Source organism: Xiphophorus hellerii, chromosome 23 (genome assembly GCF_003331165.1).
Source record: "Xiphophorus hellerii strain 12219 chromosome 23, Xiphophorus_hellerii-4.1, whole genome shotgun sequence".
NCBI classification, from domain to species: domain Eukaryota; kingdom Metazoa; phylum Chordata; class Actinopteri; order Cyprinodontiformes; family Poeciliidae; genus Xiphophorus; species Xiphophorus hellerii.
In genome coordinates, this window is record NC_045694.1 from 17,786,408 (window position 1) to 17,809,474 (window position 23,067).

The following is a 23,067-nucleotide window of genomic DNA, read 5'->3' on the forward strand; positions in this document are numbered from 1 at the left end:
TATATTAGATTCATAGCATACAGACTGACATATTTAGCATAAATATTTTAGCTAGCCTTAATGATTATAGAAAACCACTAACTCAGTTTCTCAGAAAATTAAAATATACAGCAGACTGATCAAAAGGATTGCTTCACATAGATGTGTAAGCAGTATATGCACTCATCAGTCTATGTGCAGTGGGAATAAAGTTGGACATGAAAATTTGGACCAAAAGCAAAATGGGTCTCTACATCTTCATTTTTTTTCTAAATTTATAAAAATTAAGTGCAAAAAATTTACTTCAGTCTGGGCTTCAAACTTCAAAAGACTGAGCAACAATTCAGGGCTTTTTTCATTTGGCCCTCAGATGCTTCTGATGTTTCTGGACGTTAAGGTTTAAGGAGTGGTTTAAAAGATAAGTCAAAAGTGCTTCCCAGGATTGTGTAGGCCACAAAATTTTATATTTTCATTAGTTGTAGACCATAGTCATCATAATGTGCAGAAATTATCACCCTAACCCTAATACTGTACATCACTTTTCATCATAGACTCCTAGTAAAATAAATTATAGCAATACATTTACCATTCCATTAAAGAATTTATTGAAATACACATGCACAAAAATAACTGAATATCTTTAGATATGTTTGTTAAAGATACATTTTATTTTAGAGATAAGACTTTATTAGATAAAGGATTACTTAAAGACTTAGTTATTTTTCCAGTACACAAGGTTCAAAGATTAACTGCTTGATTTGCTGTTACAATATTTGGAGATACATGCCATATGTCTACACTACAGTTTTCTCAAAGGTAAAACCACTACACCTGCAAACATACATAAACTGCAGGACATACGGGATATCTATAATGACGATTACTGTAGCAACAATAGGGAAAGAGTCAGTATGATGGGCAAGCACTTCAGTTCATACTATATTGATGTGAAGTGATATGAATTCTCTCTTGCAACTTTAGAGTTACACTTTTGATATTATAGCCCTGGAGATGAGAGAACACAAACACTCAGTAAATACAGTGCAGATCATATCTGTCCTGAGGATTTAGAGGTAGATAACAGTAGGATATTTTAAGAGCACCATTAACCAGTGCAAAGTGAGACAGGAAACTCAACACTTCCCTCATGGTTCAGAAATCAGTACAAACCAAAGAATTAAAACTGTGCAAATAGTGCCATGATGTCTTCTTAGAATCAATTAATGGAATTTCATCTTTACTTTGCATCTTTAACTCCTGGTCTTGGTCCCCGTTTTATAAAAAGTCCAATTTCTTCGAGGTGTAAACACTGCAGGATTCTGAGCTGTCCTCGTCTAGTGGCAACGTGGAAAAGAAATCTTTTGATTTGCTCCTTCTTTGCTCGTCTCTGTCTTTCTTGATCTGGAACTGGACGCAGTCCTCAGATGAGTGGAGGCAGTCTGAGCCCCCAGGCATAGAAAAGGAAATTTTCTCGTCTTCCTCGTTGGATTTATCCAACTAGGGAAGAATAAAGACATGTTTTTAAAAAATAATATCATGTAGAAGACACAACTAAAGCTCATCTTTACCTCAGTGGTCAAATTATGATGGGGTGAGCTTCCAGGTGTTTGTCTTTGTACATCCTGGTTGTCTGCTCTCGGACTCCCTGACCCAACAGGAGTATAACCCTGTAAGTACAAACATTTAATGTTCAGATTAAATGTTTAATCTCAATATTCATTCAGATTCAACAGTTTCAATAATATTATTTGCCTTACAGCATGAACCGGACTGGGCCTAGGGGTCCATTTCCTTGGTGTTGGAGGCTGTTCGCAGTGACTATAGTAGGATGGGGGTTGTGGAAGGGGCTGACTGTACTCCTGCAATAAGAAACACAGACAAGTATGAACTCATGACATTTAAACTGACCAGACAAAAGAACTGCTTCTCTTCTCTTTTCAGTTTTAGTTTAGATCTGATTTCACCTTGTAGCAATTTCAAAAAATTTGTTCAGATCCTCAGTTCATTCCACATTTTAATTAGCTGTGTTGGTTGTTTTACAGCTTTATTGCAAGAGCAAATTTGAAAACAGCATTTTTGATTCTCTCTATGATTAATATGATATTTAAGTCTCACTGATAATCAAGTAGTAAATACTTGAGAAGTGAGTGAGTGAGCAAATGAAGGAAAGAAAGAAAATAAAGAAGGAAGGAAGGAAGAAAGGAAGGAAAAAAGGATGGCTAGAAATTGGAAATGTGTGGCATGTGTTTGAATTCAAACCACTTTACTCAGATACCTGCAAATAAAATCCAGTACAATCATTCAGCTTCAGTAGTTAACTATTAAATGCAGCCATCCTGTGTATAATTTAATGTCAGCATAAAGTCAGCTGTTCTGTGAAGGCCTCAAATTTATGAGGGAAAAGGAACACAGCACACAAGTCATTGATAATTCTGTGGAGAGGTTCAAAGCAGTAAACAATTCCCCAAGCTAAATGCTAAAATAGGTTGGTGAGGCATCTAATGCAGAGAATGTCAAGGATGAGTGCAAAATGTTGGCATGACTCCATAGTAATACCAACATTTGAGATTATCTGAAAAGCTAAATAAACAATATGCTATTTGAAAAGTACATCACTAAATATATCCTTACACCACAAATCGAGAACATGTATGTTCCATAATGATGTGGGGGTGGTGTGTCAGTGCGGTCACAGTGATAATAAGCAGATTTTAGTGTTGGGTCTGAATCTCCTACCTGGATGTTAACTCTTGGCGGATTAGCTGGAGGTGTGCGGTTTGTCCTGATGCCGGTAATGATCTGTGAGACGCTGCAGTTTGGGTAGCGTTTCATGAACAAGATGAAACCAGCCAGAGACACAAACATGCCAGAAGGGACACTGATGGACTTGAAGAGAGCTCGCCAAGTGGCCCTTTTTTCTGGAAGCATCACAGAAATAGGAAAATTAGGAGAAAAGCTTAAACTCAAATATCTAAATGGGGGAAACACACAATGCTCACCGATGATATGCAAGTAGGTGGAGGACACAATGTTTCCGTCCCCATCTCTGATTTCATACAGCCCATCATTCTTTGGCGTAAGTCTGGTGATAACGACATCGTGTACTGATCCGTTCCGGATGAGAGAGATGATACCTCTGTAACGCAGGTCGTGGTCCATTATCTGGCCCTCACGAAGCAGCTGGATGGGGCCGCGAGGAGGTTTGGGGTCGAAGGGACCCAGAGAGGATTCATCTGGAATTCGACTTGGGGTAAAAATGAGATGAGCATGATGGACAGGGAGAAACAAGGGTAGGTTTAGAGACTCCTTGGTGAAACGTGTAATGTTGAAGGAGTACCCTGGAAATGTATGCAAAGTAAAAGGAGAATGGATGACAAATAAATAGATGGGAGAATATTAGGGTTAGGATGGAAGAACAAAGACAAAGCATGATTATTACCACACACAAAAAAACAAGTAAAACAACAAAAACAAATCATGTTTTGTTTCCTCTCACCGCGAACAGAGAGGGTGCTGCGAGACTGCACGTTCCCGTCATCGTCTTTTATGGTGTAGTTGCCTTGATCTGCTTGCGTCACTCTCTCTGCCACCCAGACCTTACCCCCACGCAGCAGTCGTCCCCGTCCCGCGTTCAACGTTTCAGGGTTCGTTCGGTTCCACAACACGATGGGCCTGGCCTCAGGCGGCGCACCCCGAGGGGAGAACTCCAACACAGAGCCATTTTCAGGGATGCTGTGCTCAAAGGTCTCCCCATAGTTCCTGCGGTACGGCTTAATGCATTCTGAAGACATAAGGTAGAAAGCAAGTCAGCTTAATGGAGAACTGTAGCTCAATGTCGCAGAAAAACCCATCTGTTTTACTAAAATAAAGGAATACAAATAGACCTGATAAGTATATCACACCAAATCAATCCAACATTTAAATATATCAATCCAAAGAACTAGTGACTGATAATTAATGAGTCTTGTATCAGATGAAATATATATGAATTAATTTAGCCCGAGGTTAAGAGTTGTCGCACCTGAAACAATCAGATGAACTGTCTCATAGGTGAAGCCAACAGACAGTTTATTGGCATAAAGTCCCTGATCTCTGAGAGTCACTTCTTTCAGGACTAACGTCTTATCTCTGGTCCACTCAAAACGTGGATCCTTCACCTGAAGATAAAGAGAGAAAAAACAGTCCTGGTCAAAACCCTCTGCTCCTCTACATCTCTCAGAAGCAAAAGTAAATAAACAAGATATACGTCATGTGAATAATTTATATGTAATTTATTTAAATAATTCATACAAATAATGGACTATATTAACTTTGATTGTTGGATAAATTGAAGAGTTCATTACACTTAATTTGTTATCTGGCTCTACTGTTTGGGAATGGAGTCCCTCTGTTTGTTTAGAAATTACAAAATCTCTGTAGTAAGGAGAAGAACTGTGGAGGATTATTAACCATGTAAGATAGACCGGCAGAATATAGCAACAAGTCTGAGTAAAGCACAGCTCTGATATGGAGAAAAAGCAATCTACTTTTTGGCTGTACTTTAACCTGCTTGTATCTTAAGCACAGGGAAAAGCAGTGGCACACTTCCACTCACTGTGGTTTTTTCAAGCAGGACTTGTCTCGGCCCCTCAGAGTCCGGTGTAAACGTCACAATTCTGGACGTGGAGTCCACCGGCAGTCGAAACTCCTTCCCAACACACACAGTCTGAACTTTCTCCCTTTCACCTGTGAAAGAGCAAAAAAAAAAAAACTATAAGAATGAGAATGGATTCAGTAGGTGACAATTTTCAGCAACAAAAATACTCACTTACCTAATAAATCCCAACCTGTAGGGAGTATTATTAACACTATTAGTTATGTTATCAAGCACAAAGTGAAGATGTCATACAAAAGACATAAATTAGGGATGATATTTATAGGCATAATTTAGCCTAGAGGCCAGAAGCAATTCTTAGACAGTCTTTATTTTCTAAGATCTGGCTTTGGAAAAGACCAAAATCATCTTTTAGATTAGGTTAAATACATTTACTAAAACATTTAATTAAAAATTCACAGTTTAATTATGTTAAACTGCAACTTAAAGTTTTTGGACTAAACTTGCAAACATAATAAAAATGACTCTGTGTGTAGAACAATAAGTTGTCATTTTGTTTGTTTTATATAACTATTCAGAAATAAAGTCTCTTTCATATGACAATTTCCTATCTATCTATCTATCTATCTATCTATCTATCTATCTATCTATCTATCTATCTATCTATCTATCTATCTCTTTTTCATTTACTAAAATACCACCATCTACAGTGACTATTTTATTAATAATGCACACTGACTGGGAAGATAAAGTCACTTTGAAGAATAATTGTTAGTTGGCTACTTAGTTAGTTCTAAAACATAATATCCTAAATGCACAATAAATGCAGCATTATGGTGAGATTAGCCAAAAACATCCCTTCTAATCCTGACTACACTCTGAATCATTAATACACACTATTAAATATACAGAGTTCCACAGTTTAATATAGTTAAGTTGCGAAATGCTTTTGTACATCAGTCAATCCTGAAAATAAGCATGTAGCATTAATCATTAAGGGATCTGGTCATCTGATTATCTTACTTATACAATGTGTACTTGTTTGATTCTGCTTATTTGTGTTTGTGAATTGATGCAGGACAAATTTCAGACTCATCCTGACAATAAAGAAATATATTATTGTAGCATGATTAAGTAGTATGGAGGGAAGGCCTGACTGCAGAGGATGTTGTTGTTGATGCTGTTTCTACATTGTCCGTGGTTAAGTGTATTGTGGAGACTGTCATAATCATTTTTTGTTTTGTTTGTTTGTCATGTGTTCACCCACTAAGCAAAATGATCTAACAATAAAATATCTATCCTTTTTATTTACACAGGGTAGATTTGTGGAGGCTTTAAATCAGGTTCTGATTTGGGCCCCATTCACCTTGAGCCAGCCCTGCATTTCAATAAAAATTTAAATCGGTTAAAATAAAAACAACCTACACTGACATAGTAAATGGACAACAATTATTGTTTATTTTTATTTTAAAAGGTCAAATTGAAAACTGGTCTTCAAATGAGTATAACCACAGCGAAAACGCAATGTTACCTGAAGAAAGAGGAAGGGCAAATAGCAGGATCGAGAAGACGCAAGGGTGCATTTTTGTCCGTCCTGTAAAACACAGCAAAAGGCAGGTTGTTCCGTTGGTAAACATAATTGTCATTCATGCCCATGCACTCTCCGCTCTGAAAACAAGTGACCAGTCTGAACACCGCATGCCTTCATCAATCAACAAGCTGCCTGAGGAGGGGACTGACTAACGAGCTCTGTGAATTTATCTGCGCAGACAATCTCCCCCGTTAAACAAACAAACAAAAATTCACAGAGCATCTGCCTGCTCTGTCACTCATTAGGCTCCATCATCTGTTGGGAGACGCGGGCACTCAGGTGTCAAACATGTCCCCTCCCCCCTCATTCAAACATCACTCACAGCGAAGCAACACGCCGATTACTGACGGTCAACAAATGATCTCTCTGTCTCAGAGGCTCACCTGCAGCCTGGATGTAAACACCTACGCAGAAATATTCCAGCGTTAATATGGATGAGGATAAGAGGATGATATAGCCTCGTCTGCAGAAAGCGCATGCGCACTGACCACCCTCCCCTGATGGCGCTCGACACCGCCGTTCAGTGTTGATTCTCAGCAGCGCTGCTACACAAAAAGCACCACGTGATCCCGTTTCATGCGTCACCGCCAGCGTAAAAAGTGTATGCGTTCAACGCGCTGCACATGTCGAACTTAATTTACACGGTTTGAATTCGAGGTGCGAGGGAATTTTATAGAAAATATAAAGTCAGAGCACTGTGCAAAATGAAGCACCTGCAAGAGAATATTTAAAATAATTTACAAAACAAAAACCACCTGTGTCAATCTGTATTGGATAATAAACATGTATAAATTTAGCAAAAGTAGACAGCCAACGAATATATATAAATAAATCCGATAAAAGTCAATAATAAATCAATCTAATCTAATCTAGAAAAAAATCAATTAATGCAACTTTTTATCTATTTTCAGAAAATTACACGATCACCGCCCTGCATCAAAACATATTTTTATATTCCCAGACAAGTATCTGATTTTGTGATGGTGAAATAGCCGAGTTATTCTGCCATAAATATTGTCCCACATTCTTTCTTGGCAATTAATGGAAATAGATTCATACATAATAACCCCCTGTAGGTGATCGTAGATTTGGAATAATTTTAGTTTGCACCATTTTTTGTTCATTTGTACTGGTTCATATTTACATTACTTTGCCCTCTTTCAAAACAGGTGTTATGCCGAGAAACGTATGCCTGTCGAGAATTGCATGAGCGCGCATCGCTCTAAACCCTCGCATATTAATGAGAAAACGGACTGAAATATGACCTTTTAAAGATATTCGTAACATTATCACGTTTCTTAACCATGTGAGCCCTAAACGGTGGGTTTTATTTCGCAGATTAATTAAAATAAATACGGTTTTAAAGATATTCGTAACAATATCACGTTTCTTAACCATGTAAGCCAGGGGTGCCCAAAAGTCTGTCCTCGAGGGCCGCCGCATCACATCATCCCTCCGCCCTCACCAGCCCCGCGGCTCGCTGCGCTGCTGGCGGCCGAGCTGTGCGCTCTCTCTCTGCGCCAGATGATCCCCGGAGCTGCGCGGCGTGGCGCTGTGGAGCCCTCTCCGTCTCTGTCTCAGCGCAGGTTGATGAAAGTAAGCGATGTAAATACTTCCGCGGGGCGTAGTCGCATCTAAAAGTGGGCATCTGACGTTTTTTATTTATTTATTTATTTTAAGTTGGACTGTTTCCATTTTAGTTTGATATTCACTTAAAAATCTGCCGCCATATGAAGGTTGGCTAAAATAACCAACCTTAGGCATTATGTTTACCTGAAAAGGGGAGATTCTTTATTTTCATGTTTTACATTACTTATTATGTTGACCCTAACATGAATACTATTCGATTGTGCGCTAATTATAAATGGATTGTTCTTCTTCTATGAAATGAAGCTCAAAATTGGGACTAGACACGGATGCGTTTTGGCGGAGGGATATGTGTTAGAGTGACATGTTCTTCGATGTTTTCGTTCGTCTGTCTCGCTAGGTGTTTTGGACTCCTTTTGCAGATCTGGCCATCTGAAAAGACCGCACAAAATGGTTGTTAAGACTTATTTATTGTGTTACAAAACTTGCTTTGGGGAATGTAAGCTAGTTTAGTGCACTCTAAATCTCGTTTTTCCCTATTTCTCTCCAGGACATGTTGATACTGTTGGTTACAGTCTTCTGTGCGCTCTGGGGTGAGAAAAACTTACTCATCAAACTACATTGTTATATAGTTTTATTTAAGATAAACTTAGTTCACCGTTCAAGAGTTATTTATGCAAAGGGCTTTGAACAGTTAATAATAATTCTGACAATCATCCATTTAAAGTTTTAAAAAGCATTTAGATCAGGACATTGCGTCCTGCTACCTGCCTGTGCGCCATCTAGTGGTAGAAAATAAGACAGTTATAGGTGGATCTTCCAAGTTACAGAAATAACTTGGATAAACTGTGTGCTACATATTTTTGTGAACATACTGAACGATGCTTCAGTGGCTTTTTTCAAAAGCTATAAGCCAGCGTACTTCTCATTAGTACTTCTGCAGAAACAAAATAATCAAAATAACATCATACTCGACTGCAACTAGGGGAATTTATAATTAGTAAAGACATTAGTAAAGATATTATGAAGTGTCATTTTTAATTAAATTTTTAAGAATATTTTGAGATTAAAAAAATATAATCCACTGATGACTCAGCAAAAATGTCTTTACTGCAGTGTCCCTAGTGGGTGTGTCAGGAAGGTTGTATATAACCATTGTTATGATAAATAAATAAAAAATCTTTAATGTGTTTTAGTTTACAGTGTCTTCAGAAAAATGTATCAAACATTCTTGAAATAATTCTCATAATTGTCTTTGTTTTTTGTTTTATCAACCTTATTTTTTTACCACGAGACTCATAATTTCCTCTTTCTGTTCACTTTTTTTTCCTTCATCAGGTCCCTCCGCTACTTTAGATAAGAAAGAAGTTTGTTATGGCCAGGACCTTACATTTCCCGCGCACATTCAACCAAATATTCAACAAGGGCTGCTGTATTTTACTCCAAGCAATGGAGGCAAGAGGAAAATACTGATGGAAAATGGGAAGGTGAACCACCTGTTGCTGTTCTGGTGTAGGCTGGGAATAATTGTGCATGCAGATGGTGAGGTTGTCAAGTGAACTCAACACTCACAGTATCTTTAGGTGTATTAAAAGATCAAAACCATTGCTGCTCGATTGTGTAGACTGACTGAGCCTGAGCTATTTTACAATGAAGGAATGAGGGCAAATGGGAAAAATTCTGGTTGTAGCATGACAAGATGGGAAAGATTTAGGGGCTCTGAATACTTTGAATTTCAGTGTAGCTGTTTGTGTTCTCTCTCCCAAATAAACCTGTTTGTGTTTTCTGTCTTTCAGGCAAATGACCCACGGCTGAAAGTTGGCAAGTTAACCACCAGCCTTACATTGTTAACCAAAAAGGATGAAGGAGTTTATGCAGTGACAAATGGCAGTACAATTATTATGAGTTGCAATTGAAAATAAAAGGTGAGAACCTCATACTATTCTTTACATTGTCAAATGATGACTCGACATATGATTTTATTATTCTGCTGTGTTCTTTGATATAAACTAGATAAAAACAAAAGCTGGTTAGTTGCTTTGATCACCAAGAATCATTTCAAAAACTTTCTGCCCCTCTGTATATGAGGAATTACCTGGTGTCTGCTATCCTTTTGCTAGCTCTACATTGGTGGTAGCCTGATCCCGTTAGTTCAGTGTATTAGACTTAATGGACTTTTTGAAATCTCAAGTTTTATTTGATGTAATTTAACCTCTCAGGTCATTTCGTGGCAGGGCTCATTAATTTAGTTTTTAATTACATTTCATCTAGAAGTTTATCAACAGTCAATGGAAACTGCCACCACACAAACCTCATCATGTTATTCTCCTGTTTATGATTAGCTTTCAGTTGCAATAAAACCTAAATCTGAGTTGACTGTTGGCCATTTAGGCACTTACACTTTTATCTGTGTGTGAAGCTGTATTGTTTTAAGTCATGCAAGACCCTGTGTTTTTTTTTTCTTAAATGTTTTAACATGCTAGTCACTACATTTTGAATGGCTGAATGGTCTTAGGTGAGTCTTAAATGCATATTATATACCTAATTTGGCTTGCTGAATAGCAGTAGTTTAAAAAGTAACTCAGAGATGTCTAATTTATACTGATTGGATTATAGAAATCTGTATATTACAAGAGTGAAAATTAATAGCTGCCCCTACTGTAGAACATACCTAACCAGTAAAAAACCATCCAGTCATGAGATCTGATTATTTAGGACAGAATGTCATTTCAGGTGTGAAGGAGGTGCTTGTATAATGTTGTCTGTTTATTAGTGAATCAGTTGTGATGCATGTTGCTGTTGGGTTTTAACCGGAAATGGACATGTACTCGAATCCATTTGCAGTTTTGCATTGAATTAGTTCTTTTTTGATTCTCATTATGTCTGACTAGTTTTTGCACACAGTCTTGTGCCAGTTATAAATTTTTTCCTTCACGCATTAGCGGTTTCGGTGGTCCTTCTGTACCACAAGTTTGAAACCATCATCTGTCACCAAATGTTTTTTTAACAAGATTATTTAAATTCAATTCACTGATTGAGATTTTCAAACAGAATAACCTTTTAAAAAGCTCAACGCATTCTAGAAATGTTTTTTGTATGTTTGGTTGAACTTATGAATTTTTATTTTCAGATTGTGCTGAAGAGATCATCAAGGATTACATGGATGAATGGTCTTATCGGTTACCTGTCCTGATTCACTATGTGGAATACACTTCACCTCACAATGAAGATGAGACATTAGTTCTGTGGAATTTAACCAATCCTCAGAGTGAGCAAAGAAAAGGAGTCGTCAAGAACTATTTCTGGACAATCTCTGGTGTCACTCAGGCAGACAACGGCTACTACAACTTCAGAAAAAAAGAAGGCACTCTTCGTTCAAGGATACTTCTCACTGTAAAAGGTAAAACTAGAAGCTTTGTTGCAGAATCCTGAAAGAGTTTTCCATCTTACTTGCACAAATTACATATCTACTCTTCACTCTTAATCTGTCAAACAGAGAAAACTCGTTACTATGATTCAAAAGGGAACGAGGATCTTCTTATTATGACTCCATGGACTGGAAGACCCTGGACCGTGACGTTTAAAGAAGATGTAGAAACCAAACATGTAACAATAATAGAAAATGGCAATTTGGTCTGGGATGTTAACAGGTTCTCTGGGAGAATTAGTATTCAAAGTGATGGCATTAAAATAAAATCTGTAAAAGCTATGGATTCTGGTACTTATGAGTTCAGAGACCCACAAGGCAACCTGGCGTTTTCTGCCCATGTGTCCGTCGACGACCGTGGTGAGGCATAACACATTTACATTTTTCTTATTGAAAAAAAGAAATCAGTGATCATTCAAACAAATGTCTACCTTCATATCTCTGTGTTCCTACAGTCTCGCATCCCCAGGTCACATATGTTGTTGTTGCTGTCGTTGCTATCATTTTGGGGATATGTTGCTGTTTCTGTTGCAAAAGGAAATGTTGCTGTAAAAAGAACAAATCTGCAGATACAGCAACATCTGCTGTTACTTATCATGTGTGTATTTATTTTTCTAAATTGACTTCTAAAATCAGGTGTTTTACTTCATGATTATAACTCTTATAAAATTTCCCTAAAAAGGACAAGTCTGATTCAGCTGCTTCATCACCTGCCGTGTATTATCATGTAAGCATTTCTTTTTTTTTTTGCTTAAATAGCTTTATTTTAAGATATGTTTTGTAAATAACATAAATGCATAAAATCTAACACCCACTTCCTTTCACTATAAAGGAGAACTTTGTAACACAAATAGAAAACACAGCAGAGGCAGTAAATTTACATAAAATGCTTAGTTTTATTTTAATATTCTCCTTTCAATTGCAGGGTACAAGTCAGCCAACAGGACCAAGTTACCCAATTCAAACATCCTCAATTTACACTCCTCATCCAGCAAACCCTCCAGCCTACACAGGAACTGTAGCTGTTTCCATTGAACAACCGGTAGGTTTGATACTGAAGGTCTTCTGATGATCTTCCAAGTTTAAAATCTCTGTTTCTGCTGCAGTTTGTAAACTTAAAACAACCTCTAGTTGTAGTTGAAACATGATTTTTTTTTTTTTTTTTAAATGAGCAACCACCAATAATCCAGCAACTTTTCAGAAAACCATTGCTGAGTTCATTTACAGAGAATGAACTTTCTTGATGTGACTTATAGAGAGGAGCTAAGGTAAAACATGGTAGAAGTTAACTGATTATTATAACTGTAAATTATTGCCAATAAATTATAGCAGCATCACATAAAATTCTGAAATATTAAAGTGACTCAAATTCTCAAATATCATAACATACTTGTTGCAAGTATAGTACTTCCCCCATTTTGGGACAATAAATTCTATTCTATTCTATTCTAACAATGGTTACGTTGTCTTCTTTTTCATTAACATCCAAAAAATCGGTGCCATTTCCAGTAGTTCAACATTATTACCATCGCTCTAATTAATTTAATTAATTGAAAATGGACAAAAATCCCTGTTGCTGTTTATAAATATTTATTTTATTTATTTATCTTTGCATATTTTCCTTATCTTTGCAGTAGTGACTTACTAATTCTTTTCTTTGTTCTACAGCCTTCCCAGCCTAACACCGCTGTGTATCCTCCACAACCAGCCAGTGTCTATCCTCCACAACCAGCCAATGTCTATCCTCCACAACCATGCCAATGTCTATCCTCCACAACCAGCCAGTGTCTATCCTCCACAACCTGCCAGTGTCTATCCTCCACAACCAGCCAATGTTATCCTCCACAACCAGCCAGTGTAAACCCGCCACAGCCTGAACCTAGTCTATATCCTCCCCTTTCTGAGGTACATATACACAGTTGCAAATCTAAGGTTAATTTTTGGCATTTCACATTTAATTGTTTTCCTGCTTTATCTTTTCTATGAAACTGCTGTTTTCAGTTTGGACCTCCAGCGTCTCAGGGATCTGCAGTAACTCCTACGTTCAGCTCAGACGTGTTCTCGCCCTGATGCTGAGCCGAGATTTCAGCTAAAAGGATTGGCCTTTTCCCTCAGCTCCCCCTCTCAGTTCAGATGCACCGATCTGTGATGTCTACAACTCAGATAAGCTGAGCTTTTTGTGAACACTCTTCTGAACACTGTGTTGATGGAACTGTTTCAGCCTTTACTGGATGTTCATGCTTTGTTTCTCCAGAGGCCTTCTACGAATCCAGGGACCACACTGCCTAGAATAAAAAGACATAAACCACACATAATCAGGTATAGGCAGGGGCGGACTGAGGCAATAATCCACACCAGGAATTTGGTACAATTGCAGCCCACCACCAAGACTGAGTTAAATTTAATCAAGAATAAGACAAACCATTATTGGTCTAGACTAGAAGTGGAGTTTGCATTGAAGCAAATAAAAATATTTCATATACATTTTAGAAAGATGTCATATGGAATAATCCTCATATATAGATCTAACAAAGTTTAAGATGGGTTAAGGAGCTACATTGTGTCAAGTAGTTAAATAAAATTTAGCAGAGAAAGACAGCAGCTAACAAACAATGGGAACATTTTTCAAAATTTAGTAGTGTAACCATCTAACCTCTACAATTTTAAGATTGCATGTTACAGCTGCAACAGATGGTGCCACCAAGACTGCATCAAGAACCCACCAAGGTGTTGTGCTTTCTTTCTGTATCTTGTTATGTGATGAATGTATGAGATCACATAATCCGCTTAAACAGGATGGGGTAGGTAAATATCGGCACCATCCATTTCTCTCTTGTCAGAAAATGCATGTCGTGCAATCTCACAGCACGGCGTGCATTCTGAGGTCACCCACAGATGGCACCAGATTCTATTTACACAGTCGTTATTTTACATGACATAAAACATATTTTGCAGAATAACATGGGTCTGCTGGTATGACTGCCATACCTGTGACATCTTTTTTAGGGTTAAAGGAGATGGGACTCTATAAGTCAATTTAGAGTTTTTGAAGTGGGTTGCATACACAAACACAACCAGGGTGGTGTTATTTTTTGTTCCCTATTGAGAATTAATTTAATGTAAAAGGAAAAAAAGGCAACCAGAAAATATTTTGGTGCACCCGATGGACAGTCCGCCCCTGTAGCATGCACTGACACCAGATTCTGTTTACATGTCGTTATTTTAGTAGAGATCTCATCAGGCCAAGTCCAAAGAATTTTTAAAAATGTAATTAACTTCATATCATTTGTGAACTGTTTCAAGTGCAAATCCGATTCACTGCGAACACAATGATTCACTACAATTAGGGTAGCCAGTAGACGGAGCATCATAATCAGTTTGTGTGCTAGAAAAATGCAATCAGAGAAAATGTGAAACGTGGAGCTTTTTACATTAGATTAGAAAAGGTCTGCTAGCACTGGGTATCATCTTTAGGGACTAGAACAGGACTCTCAGAAAAAAAAGGTTGTAAATCACTAAGATAATTGATGCATGAGCTATAAAATAGTTTAGGTATTTATATATATTTATATATATATGTATATGCACTGATTAATGAAATGGCATTGCATTGAATTTTTACTTTTAAATTGTGTTTTCTCAGGTAAAAAAAACCCATTATATTTAAACTGCCATATTAACAGTTATATACCCGTAAATGTATCTCAAAGTATATTTAAAAGAAATCACTATATCAGAAATGCCTCCAAAGAAGGGTAGATGTAGATTTTTTACCCTTGCTACAGTTTTTCTATTTGTTTTTTGCTGCAAACACTACTTTCTCTGAGACTTTTTGATGTTAGGATTAATTGGTGCTGTTTCTTTTCTTTTTTTTTTTTTTTTTTACAATACTCTGTTTTTTTTGTACAACATTGGTATGTAATTTGTGTCTGTACATTATTGTTCTTTGAAACTTGTTGCTACATTAAAGGACTTAATTTTCACTTTCAATAAAGTGAAAATCACCATTAAGGATTTTAGAGTTTGTGTGAATATAGGAATGTATCTACTTATAAAATTATTGTAAAATTAATGAGTGGTTCAACTGAAAAACTGAAGTGATGCAATTGTTGCCTTAAAAAAAGCAAGTATTGAAACTTAGGAAAGAAAGTTACAAAAGTTGCCCAATTGACAACAATTTATAATTTAAACTTGATATTATGAGATGAAATGACTTGTTATAGAACATTAATAAAAAAAAACCCTGATTACTCTCTTGAAGGAGACTTACAGTTATATTCCATTTTAACTCACATAATTAAGCTACAGTTGTCTAATTGCTCGTTGTTGGCTTGTATAGCGCTTTATCAAATCCGGAGGACCTCAAAGCGGACTTCACAGTTTATTTTAGTCATGGACACTCAGATGGCGGCAAGCTGGATAGCAGCCACAGCTGCCCCTGTTCAGTCTGAAGTGAGGCTGTCAGAGTCTGACTGGGGCCACTCTGAACACCACCAGCAGGCAAGACAGGTAAAGTGCATAGCCTAACGACAGAGGCTGAGGAGAGCGGGAATCGAACCAGCAACCCACCGATCGAAGGACGACCTCCTCAATTACTCCATTGAATTATTGAACTTCAAAATTGTTCACTAATCTGACATGTCGACCTGGGAAACAACACCCACTGAACGTGAACTGCTGGTGAGATCAACTGCTCTCAAGTAAATTTGATCATTTGGTTTGAATCGAAAAATGTTAAAGTAAATTAACTGCTGAAGAAAAAAAAAAAAGTTAAATTGCCGAGGATTCAAATTACGAGGATCGAAGCCTAAGATTGTTTGACCTTGCACTGAAATTTCAAAACTACCTTTTTACATATTTTTTGTTAGTGTTCAAACATCCCCAGTGCTGAATTATTTGTTTATATACTGTAGGCTCCAGAACATTATGAAAATATAACCCCGATAGTCCTAATGTCTTCTTCTGCTGACTGAAATACAAACACACACACACATACACAATTTTCTAAAAGACCTTTCAATCTAGGACTGATTCATTGCGATATTACATGCACACACACTTTATGGCTGTACTTGAATAGTCCCTACATTTAGCAGTTTGTTATTGTCCTTAAATGTTTAGCCAAGTAAAAGCACCACATGTAATAATTATTATAAGAAAGAATACATAACTTTCTGTTCAATTTGTAGATTGTACGTCTATGTAGATTTGTAAATGTTTCAGTTTTATATATGATCTATCATATATTTATCTAACTTAATGAAGCCAAACTCAGAAAAAATAAGATAAATCTACAGAAGGATGAACTCTGCTACTTAGATGTATGAGGATAACACAGCTGTGATTAAACAAACTTTCCCAAACCTTTCTTTTCCTTCATCACCCCTCTCTCTCCATGAGCTCCATTGTCTCAGCCACCGAAAAAGCAACAAGTTGTGGGGATCAGGATGAATGTCACTATATGCTGGCTGTACATGTTAACATACACAATATGAATGCAGAAGACTTGAAAATTAATATGTGATTAAAAATGTCAAAGCAGTCTGCTGCGATTGCAGTATTTAATATTGAGATAATTATTGTGATTCCTTTAAAAATTAGAGCTTTACTTTGTTAAACCTTAGAATTACATGTGAAATGCAAACAAATTACAGATTTGATCACATGATTCTAAACGTTTGTGGAACATTTGCCATCATGCTTTTCACAGGTGCAAATTATATCACGTGGAAAAATCTTACACTTGTGCAATATTTTCCAAATAATATTTCACATGTGAATCAAAAGTAATCACATGTAAAACACGTTCTACCTTTTGCCACCATTGCTTTCATCTGAGCCTCCCATGGCCAACATATGTGGAAGATGACGTTTTCACATGTGATTGCAAGTCTCTGCATGTGGAACCCATTTGACTGCCTGTGATGATCAGAGTTAAAATAACCCCACTGCTCTACTGTCCCGTGTTCTCAGGCTATTCATATAATGAGGTGGAGTATGGCAACACATACAAGAATCTGCTACCGCCATCTATTCAAGACATTCAATTCATTCCAAAGTCCAGCTCCAATGCGACGAGATGATCCTGAAGCCAATAAGGACAGCAGGGTGATTTTTTCCATCTATAACATCACCCACAGGGACAGAGGTCAGTACTTAGATCACTACGTTTACCGTTGAAGTAATAGGTGAGGATCCTGTCATATTTCACTTTGATCCACTTTGATAATGTACATCCAACTGTACATTCATACTAGAGTACAAAGAAATATGCCAAACCAGGCTCATATCTCGAACTGTCTCCGGACCACTGGTGGTCAGCGGGCGCCCCCTAGTGGTCGGCAAGGTACTGCATGTAAACAACAGTTTACTTGCCTTGATAGGAGCTCAAATGCGACGCTACAGTTAGCTTTCCACAGGATTGTGTTTAAAAATAATAATGGCTAAATGGCTGAAGACCGGGTCACTTAAAAGACATGTGGAAAGTTTCTCAAGGTGAGTTGCAGAACTTTTGTTTTTATGGTACACAATATGCTACAGGCTTGCATCTGGTATTTCTGCAAGACGCACCGAAGTACCCAACTTTCTTCATGTTGTTCTTTAGATTTTAACGGCATCTTGCATCCATTAGTGTTACACTACTGTCATTTCTAAACATGCATGTAGGAGGGACCAGATTTCACTTATTTTCTATTTAAAACTGGCTTAATATTAGGTAGAAGCCTATTATCAAGAAAGATAAAGTACTATATTTGCATTAAGGTTTCTTATTGTATAGTTAATATAAAGAAAATAAACTTCACATATAAATTTTCCCCCTCTTGTACTTCATGTACTTTATTCATGATCATCCTATCATTAATATGAATAACAATATTAAAACTTTCTAACAAAACAATGTGCACTTGACTGAAATTATGTTCAAACAAGTACTGCCTAATAAAAAGAGTTGTTGCTAATCATAACTAGTCAGAAAGCAGCACATCAAATACTTACGAAGCTTCTTTAGCTTTGTGGATGAGAAAGCCTCCTTTAAGTGACTACCTTTCTTTACAGTAACTACAGGCACTCGTACATGTTGCTCTGCTCCATGGAAACCACCAGACTGCCTCCAACATTTTAAACTCGACCAATGATGGCCTCTAATACAACAGTAACAAACTGTGCCTCTACAGATGGGCCTCCTCCTCCACCAACCCAGTTCTGAACAACACCCAGCCCTCTCTAGTCATGCCACCAATACCACAACTGACACAGGCACGCACGCAAACTAGGTCACAGTTGAGGGCAGACGTTTTAAGCCTTAAAGAAGGCAAGGAACTTAGCTTTTTATGAACCACTTAGTTTACAGGGGTTCTGTGGTAAACTGGCAACACAAACTCTCCGACAGACTACTGATTTTTCTAAGCTGCAAGACATTCAAACATACTACTTGGCACTGTATTGCAGTCATGTCAAAAGATGTGAGTTATTAAACCAGCATGAAGAACATCCATCCATTTTCTAACACCCTTGTCGCTAGTGGGGTCGGTGCCTATCTCCAGCGGGGTACACCCTGGACAGGTCGCCAGTTTGTCGCAGGGCAACACAGAGACAGACAGGACAAACAACCATGCACACACACACTCAACGAGACCAGTCATGTTTTTGGACTGTGGGAGGAAGCCGGAGTACCCGGAGAGAACCCATGCAAGCACAGGCAAACTCCATGCAGAAACTGCGCCACTGTGCAGCCCGCATGAAGAACAAACAAAAGATAAATCCTTCACATTAGCCCTTATGGGTCCCTTTCATTTCAAGCGTCACCTGTATCACCACAAAATATGGCGTCTATAAAGATATTTATTCCAGTTTTTTATACAAAAGTCTGAAATCCAAATCTCCCAATACGTAGCACATATTCACGTTTATTTATGTTTTATTTAACCCCTTCAGTGCCAGCCTCAACAGTTAAAACAATCTTTTAGAAAAAAGTACAAGAAGCAAATTTTTTATACCCCATATATGAAATATGCACACATCATTGCTCAGTATACGACTTCCCAAAACAATTCATTGTGATCGTAGCCCTGGCATGAGTTTTGATGAATTTTGTAGCTTCAGTAACTAAGCATCTCAAAGCCTTTACAGATCCACACAGGTTTCTCTATCTAGAGATCTACTCCAGCACCAGAACCTCCTAAGTTGATCTACATCTGTGAGCAATTTACCTTCCCCAGGTCCTAACCTTAAAATATCTATAAATCTAAGATAGAAAGAGCCTCCTGCTACACAAAATATTGTTTCTCCCCTTTTAATTTTCTTAAAAGGGGAGAAATAATAATCTATGACAATTTTATAATTCACTGGTGGCATGTTTAGTGTCCCTGGTCGACTTTAACAACATCTTCTATCATAACCAATCTACAGTACAAAGGATTGGAAAACATTCCTCAATGGGACGCTACAGTGATCCATCGATCAAGTCCAAAATTTGCTTTTGCACTGTCAGATTTGTGCCTATTGTGGTATCAAATGCCTGTCATCTAATAAGAGAAAATATCACCAGTCTAATTTACAAGCGTGACATTTTTGTTTGCACATCTTCAGCATATACCTTCTGTCAACCACAAGAGGGTGTGATGCCCTACATTCCCTTTGTTAGCCCAGCTAGAACACCTTGGACAGGTAAATAAAACCTTTGCCATGTAAAAATCAAAACATAATTAGCTGATAAGAATTTATGCAAGTTTTCAGTTTAATTCTGGAGGATTTCAGAGAACATGCAGAGTTTCGCTCAAGATGAACTTTGCCTAATGACGTCTGCGCCTGATTGGTTTCTTCAAAGTCTGCAGCTGAATTCATTCCCTCTATAATCAGTGTTCAACACTTTCTTATCTAAATACAAAATGGTAACTATTTGTGATTAGAATCTTTAAGTATATTAATGATTTGATTTTCAGACATTTTTCCTTATCTTGCTGAGATCTTGTTGGTCTGGATACTTTAGGCACTTTTAAAATTATCTTAAATTGTAAAAAAAATTTTCTTGCTTGAAAGCTTTGATGGAAATCGCACATTTTTTATTTGTTCTGGTCACGAACAGTCAACTTGGACATAAATGTACATATTCTATTTTGACTTTCAATAATAAACTTTAACTGTTTGGTAGAAAGGTTTAATGGTGAGATGAGATAAAAGACTGCGACAGACTGGCGACCTGTCCAGGGTGAACCCCGCCTCTTGCCCGGAACGCTGGAGCTAGGCACCGGCAACCCTCCCGACCCCATTAGGGACAAAGGGTGAACAGAAAATGGAGGGAGGGATGGATGAGATAGAAGATAATTTAACACAGTGGCAAGAAAAATATTTGAATTATTCAAGGTGAGGTTTTTAAACCTAAGAACACTGTAGCAACAGATAAGCATGAAGGTAGGAGCATCATGCTGTGGGACTGTTTTCATAGCAGTGGCACTTCCTCATTTCACAAAGCTGAGATCCACATTCCTCAGCTTTATTGCAACACAACTACAAGGAAGTTAAACATGATGTCCCAACTGGGCAAAAATCCATATATATATATATATACGATGTATATATATATATATATATACAGTACAGACCAAAAGTTTGGACACACCTTCTAATTCAATGGGTTTTCTTTATTTTCATGACTATTTATAAGGCAATAAATCCCACTTATTAACCTGACAGGGCACACCTATGAAGTGAAAACCATTTCAGGTGACTACCTCTTGAAGCTCATCAAGAAAATGCAGAGTGTGTGCAAAGTAGTAATCACAGCAAAAGGTTGCTACTTTGAAGAAACTAGAATATAAGGGGTATTTTCAGTTGTTTTACACTTTTTTGTTTAGTGCATATTTCCACATGTGTTATTCATAGTTTTGATGCCTTCAGTGTGAGTCTACAATTTCAATAGTCATGAAAATAAAGGAAACTCATTGAATTTAGAAGGTGTGTCCAAACTTTTGGTCTGTACTGTATATATATATATATACATATATTCCTTTATTTAACCAGGTAAATCCCGTTGAGATCTAGATCTCATTTTCAAGAGGGACCTGGGCAAGAAATTTGCAATACATAGCAACCTGGTTACAAGATAAAAACAATTAATACATATGCACAAGTATAAAACAATAAAAACAATTTAAAAACAATGACACTGTTTCATAGAATCTTGTTGCCTATCTTTAAGAACTGCTCGAAATAAGTCTAGTGAAATCATTTCCGACATCTTAAGTTCAGACTGCAACTGAACTCCAACACACTGAATGCCTGCTTCCCTTTTTCAGTTCGAAAGCGTGGGACATGCAGAAGAATAATGTTATTGGAGCAAAGAGAACGAGAACTGACAGTTCTATGTAGGAGAGTGGATACATATGCTGGGGTTAGACCGAGTAGAGATTTATATATCAGGATCATTAAATGATTGTTTCTCCGTACACTTAAAGGAGGCCATTCAGCTTTTGCATACAAATCACAATGATGTGTCAAACGTCGACTACCGGTTATAAATCTTAAAGCTCAATGATACACAGTATTTAATGATTGAAGACATTTGGTCAAAGCATTCATATATAAAAAAGCATGTCAAAACTTTGATTTGATTAAAAAGGTAAGCTTTAGGCTTTAGAAAGGGAAAACCTTAAGGAAGTTGTAGACTTCTAGCAGAAGCTACACATAGTTTGAGTTTTTCTTTCGCTTTATTGTAGTTCCTTATCTCTGTACATATTTTCAACAAACTGTGGTGTTGGAACACAGCAGTACCTATTTGCTGCACTCCTTGTTAAAGCCGTGTTATGAGTGCATTAACAAAGATTAAAAGGTCTTTGCAACATTTCCAGACCGGAGTGCAGTATTTCAAGCCACAATCAGGTTATTTAAGACGTTTTAGTTCCATTTGCAGATATTTAAATTTGTCAGTTTATAGTGTAAAAAAAAAATCTTCTAAAACTAGAAGATGTATGCACGCTTTTCTTCAGGCAAAATAAAGTCCTGAGAAGTTTCTATTTGATCCATTGTGTCTATTCCTCACAATACTGTTAAAGCAAATGTAACTACATCTATGAAATAACTTACATTTTATTTTAGTTTTCTAATTTAATCTAAAAGATACATTTTAAACATTATTCTGGTGGCAACCACGGAAGATGTAGCGGAGAAGGGTATGCTGTTGATTGGTTGCTCTATTTAGACAAAATTGAGGCCAATAAATTGTAATTTTTGCATCTGACTCCAGTGGAGAAAAAGAAAGCGGAACACTCATCGCATCTGTGTCCAGCTCAACTGACTGCTTTGCGTGCATCACATTTCACCCTGAGATAGGAATGAGCATAATTAAAGTTTGACATTTAATGTATATTAATAAATTAGCACACCACTTCCTTGACAATACTTCCAGACACATTACTCCTTTAATCTGCTGGAGCTAATTGTGGAATGAACTTCCTGAAAAGCTGAATGATCTCTAAGTTTTGACTGAATACATTTATGTTTACTGCAGGTTTCTGCTAAAGGTCAAGGATTGCTCTTTCATTTCATTCTTTTATCTTCATTTCTTTGTAGTTTGCATTTGGCCATATCTCTAAAATGCACAATTCTGTTTTTAATGTTTAAGTTATATATTTTTTTTTAACTCTTATAACACTTTGAATCATGGTTTATGAATTGGCCTTAAGTCATCTTTAAAATATACTCAATAACATACAAAGTACTGTAATTCCTGACATTATCATTGCTGCACTTCACTTGTAGTTCATCTTTAAGTTACCTCTTGCATTCCAAGTTTGTTTCCCGCTAACTTTGAGACATGGATAGGTTCTATAATGTCTATATTTCTAATATTTCTGTAACTCAATTTCCTGTCTGAAAGTAGAAAAAGGGACA

General features: G+C 37.1%; 2 protein-coding genes across 4 annotated transcripts; one reads left to right on the forward strand and one right to left on the reverse strand.

Annotated features, from left to right (window-relative positions):
• Window positions 1-560: 560 nt before the first annotated feature.
• Window positions 561-7,737, reverse strand: LOC116714215 (uncharacterized). The gene is made up of 12 exons (XM_032554623.1): window positions 7,630-7,737; window positions 6,548-6,709; window positions 6,105-6,167; window positions 4,791-4,805; window positions 4,574-4,704; window positions 4,001-4,136; window positions 3,476-3,760; window positions 2,979-3,317; window positions 2,716-2,897; window positions 1,737-1,838; window positions 1,548-1,646; window positions 561-1,476 (listed from the first exon to the last, which is right to left on the reverse strand). Exons 3-12 carry the CDS (start codon window positions 6,154-6,156, stop codon window positions 1,255-1,257), a joined length of 1,563 nt encoding a protein of 520 aa, XP_032410514.1. The 5' UTR covers window positions 6,157-6,167; window positions 6,548-6,709; window positions 7,630-7,737; the 3' UTR covers window positions 561-1,254.
• Window positions 7,647-15,438, forward strand: LOC116714216 (uncharacterized). Of its 3 annotated transcripts, XM_032554626.1 has the most exons (12): window positions 7,647-7,760; window positions 8,152-8,204; window positions 8,302-8,344; window positions 9,090-9,238; window positions 9,548-9,676; window positions 10,882-11,151; window positions 11,248-11,538; window positions 11,634-11,776; window positions 11,861-11,905; window positions 12,104-12,220; window positions 12,847-13,083; window positions 13,180-15,438. In XM_032554626.1, exons 6-12 carry the CDS (start codon window positions 10,911-10,913, stop codon window positions 13,246-13,248), a joined length of 1,143 nt encoding a protein of 380 aa, XP_032410517.1. In that variant the 5' UTR covers window positions 7,647-7,760; window positions 8,152-8,204; window positions 8,302-8,344; window positions 9,090-9,238; window positions 9,548-9,676; window positions 10,882-10,910; the 3' UTR covers window positions 13,249-15,438. The 3 variants fall into 3 exon arrangements, with proteins under 3 accessions (XP_032410517.1, XP_032410518.1, XP_032410516.1); XM_032554627.1 differs by lacking the exon at window positions 7,647-7,760 and having other exon boundaries at window positions 7,852-8,204; window positions 9,090-9,293; XM_032554625.1 differs by lacking the exon at window positions 7,647-7,760 and having other exon boundaries at window positions 7,852-8,204.
• Window positions 15,439-23,067: the final 7,629 nt, after the last annotated feature.

Coding starts and splice junctions, on each gene's coding strand:
- LOC116714215 (XM_032554623.1), bottom strand. CDS start 6,156: ATGCACCCTTGCGTCTTCTCGATCCTGCTATTTGCCCTTCCTCTTTCT. Junction 4,137..4,573: donor TCCTGCTTGAAAAAACCACA/GTGAGTGGAAGT, acceptor CTTTATCTTCAG/GTGAAGGATCCACGTTTTGA. Junction 1,477..1,547: donor ATCATAATTTGACCACTGAG/GTAAAGATGAGC, acceptor ATTCTTCCCTAG/TTGGATAAATCCAACGAGGA.
- LOC116714216 (XM_032554626.1), top strand. CDS start 10,911: ATGGATGAATGGTCTTATCGGTTACCTGTCCTGATTCACTATGTGGAA. Junction 11,906..12,103: donor CACCTGCCGTGTATTATCAT/GTAAGCATTTCT, acceptor TTTCAATTGCAG/GGTACAAGTCAGCCAACAGG. Junction 12,221..12,846: donor CTGTTTCCATTGAACAACCG/GTAGGTTTGATA, acceptor TTTGTTCTACAG/CCTTCCCAGCCTAACACCGC.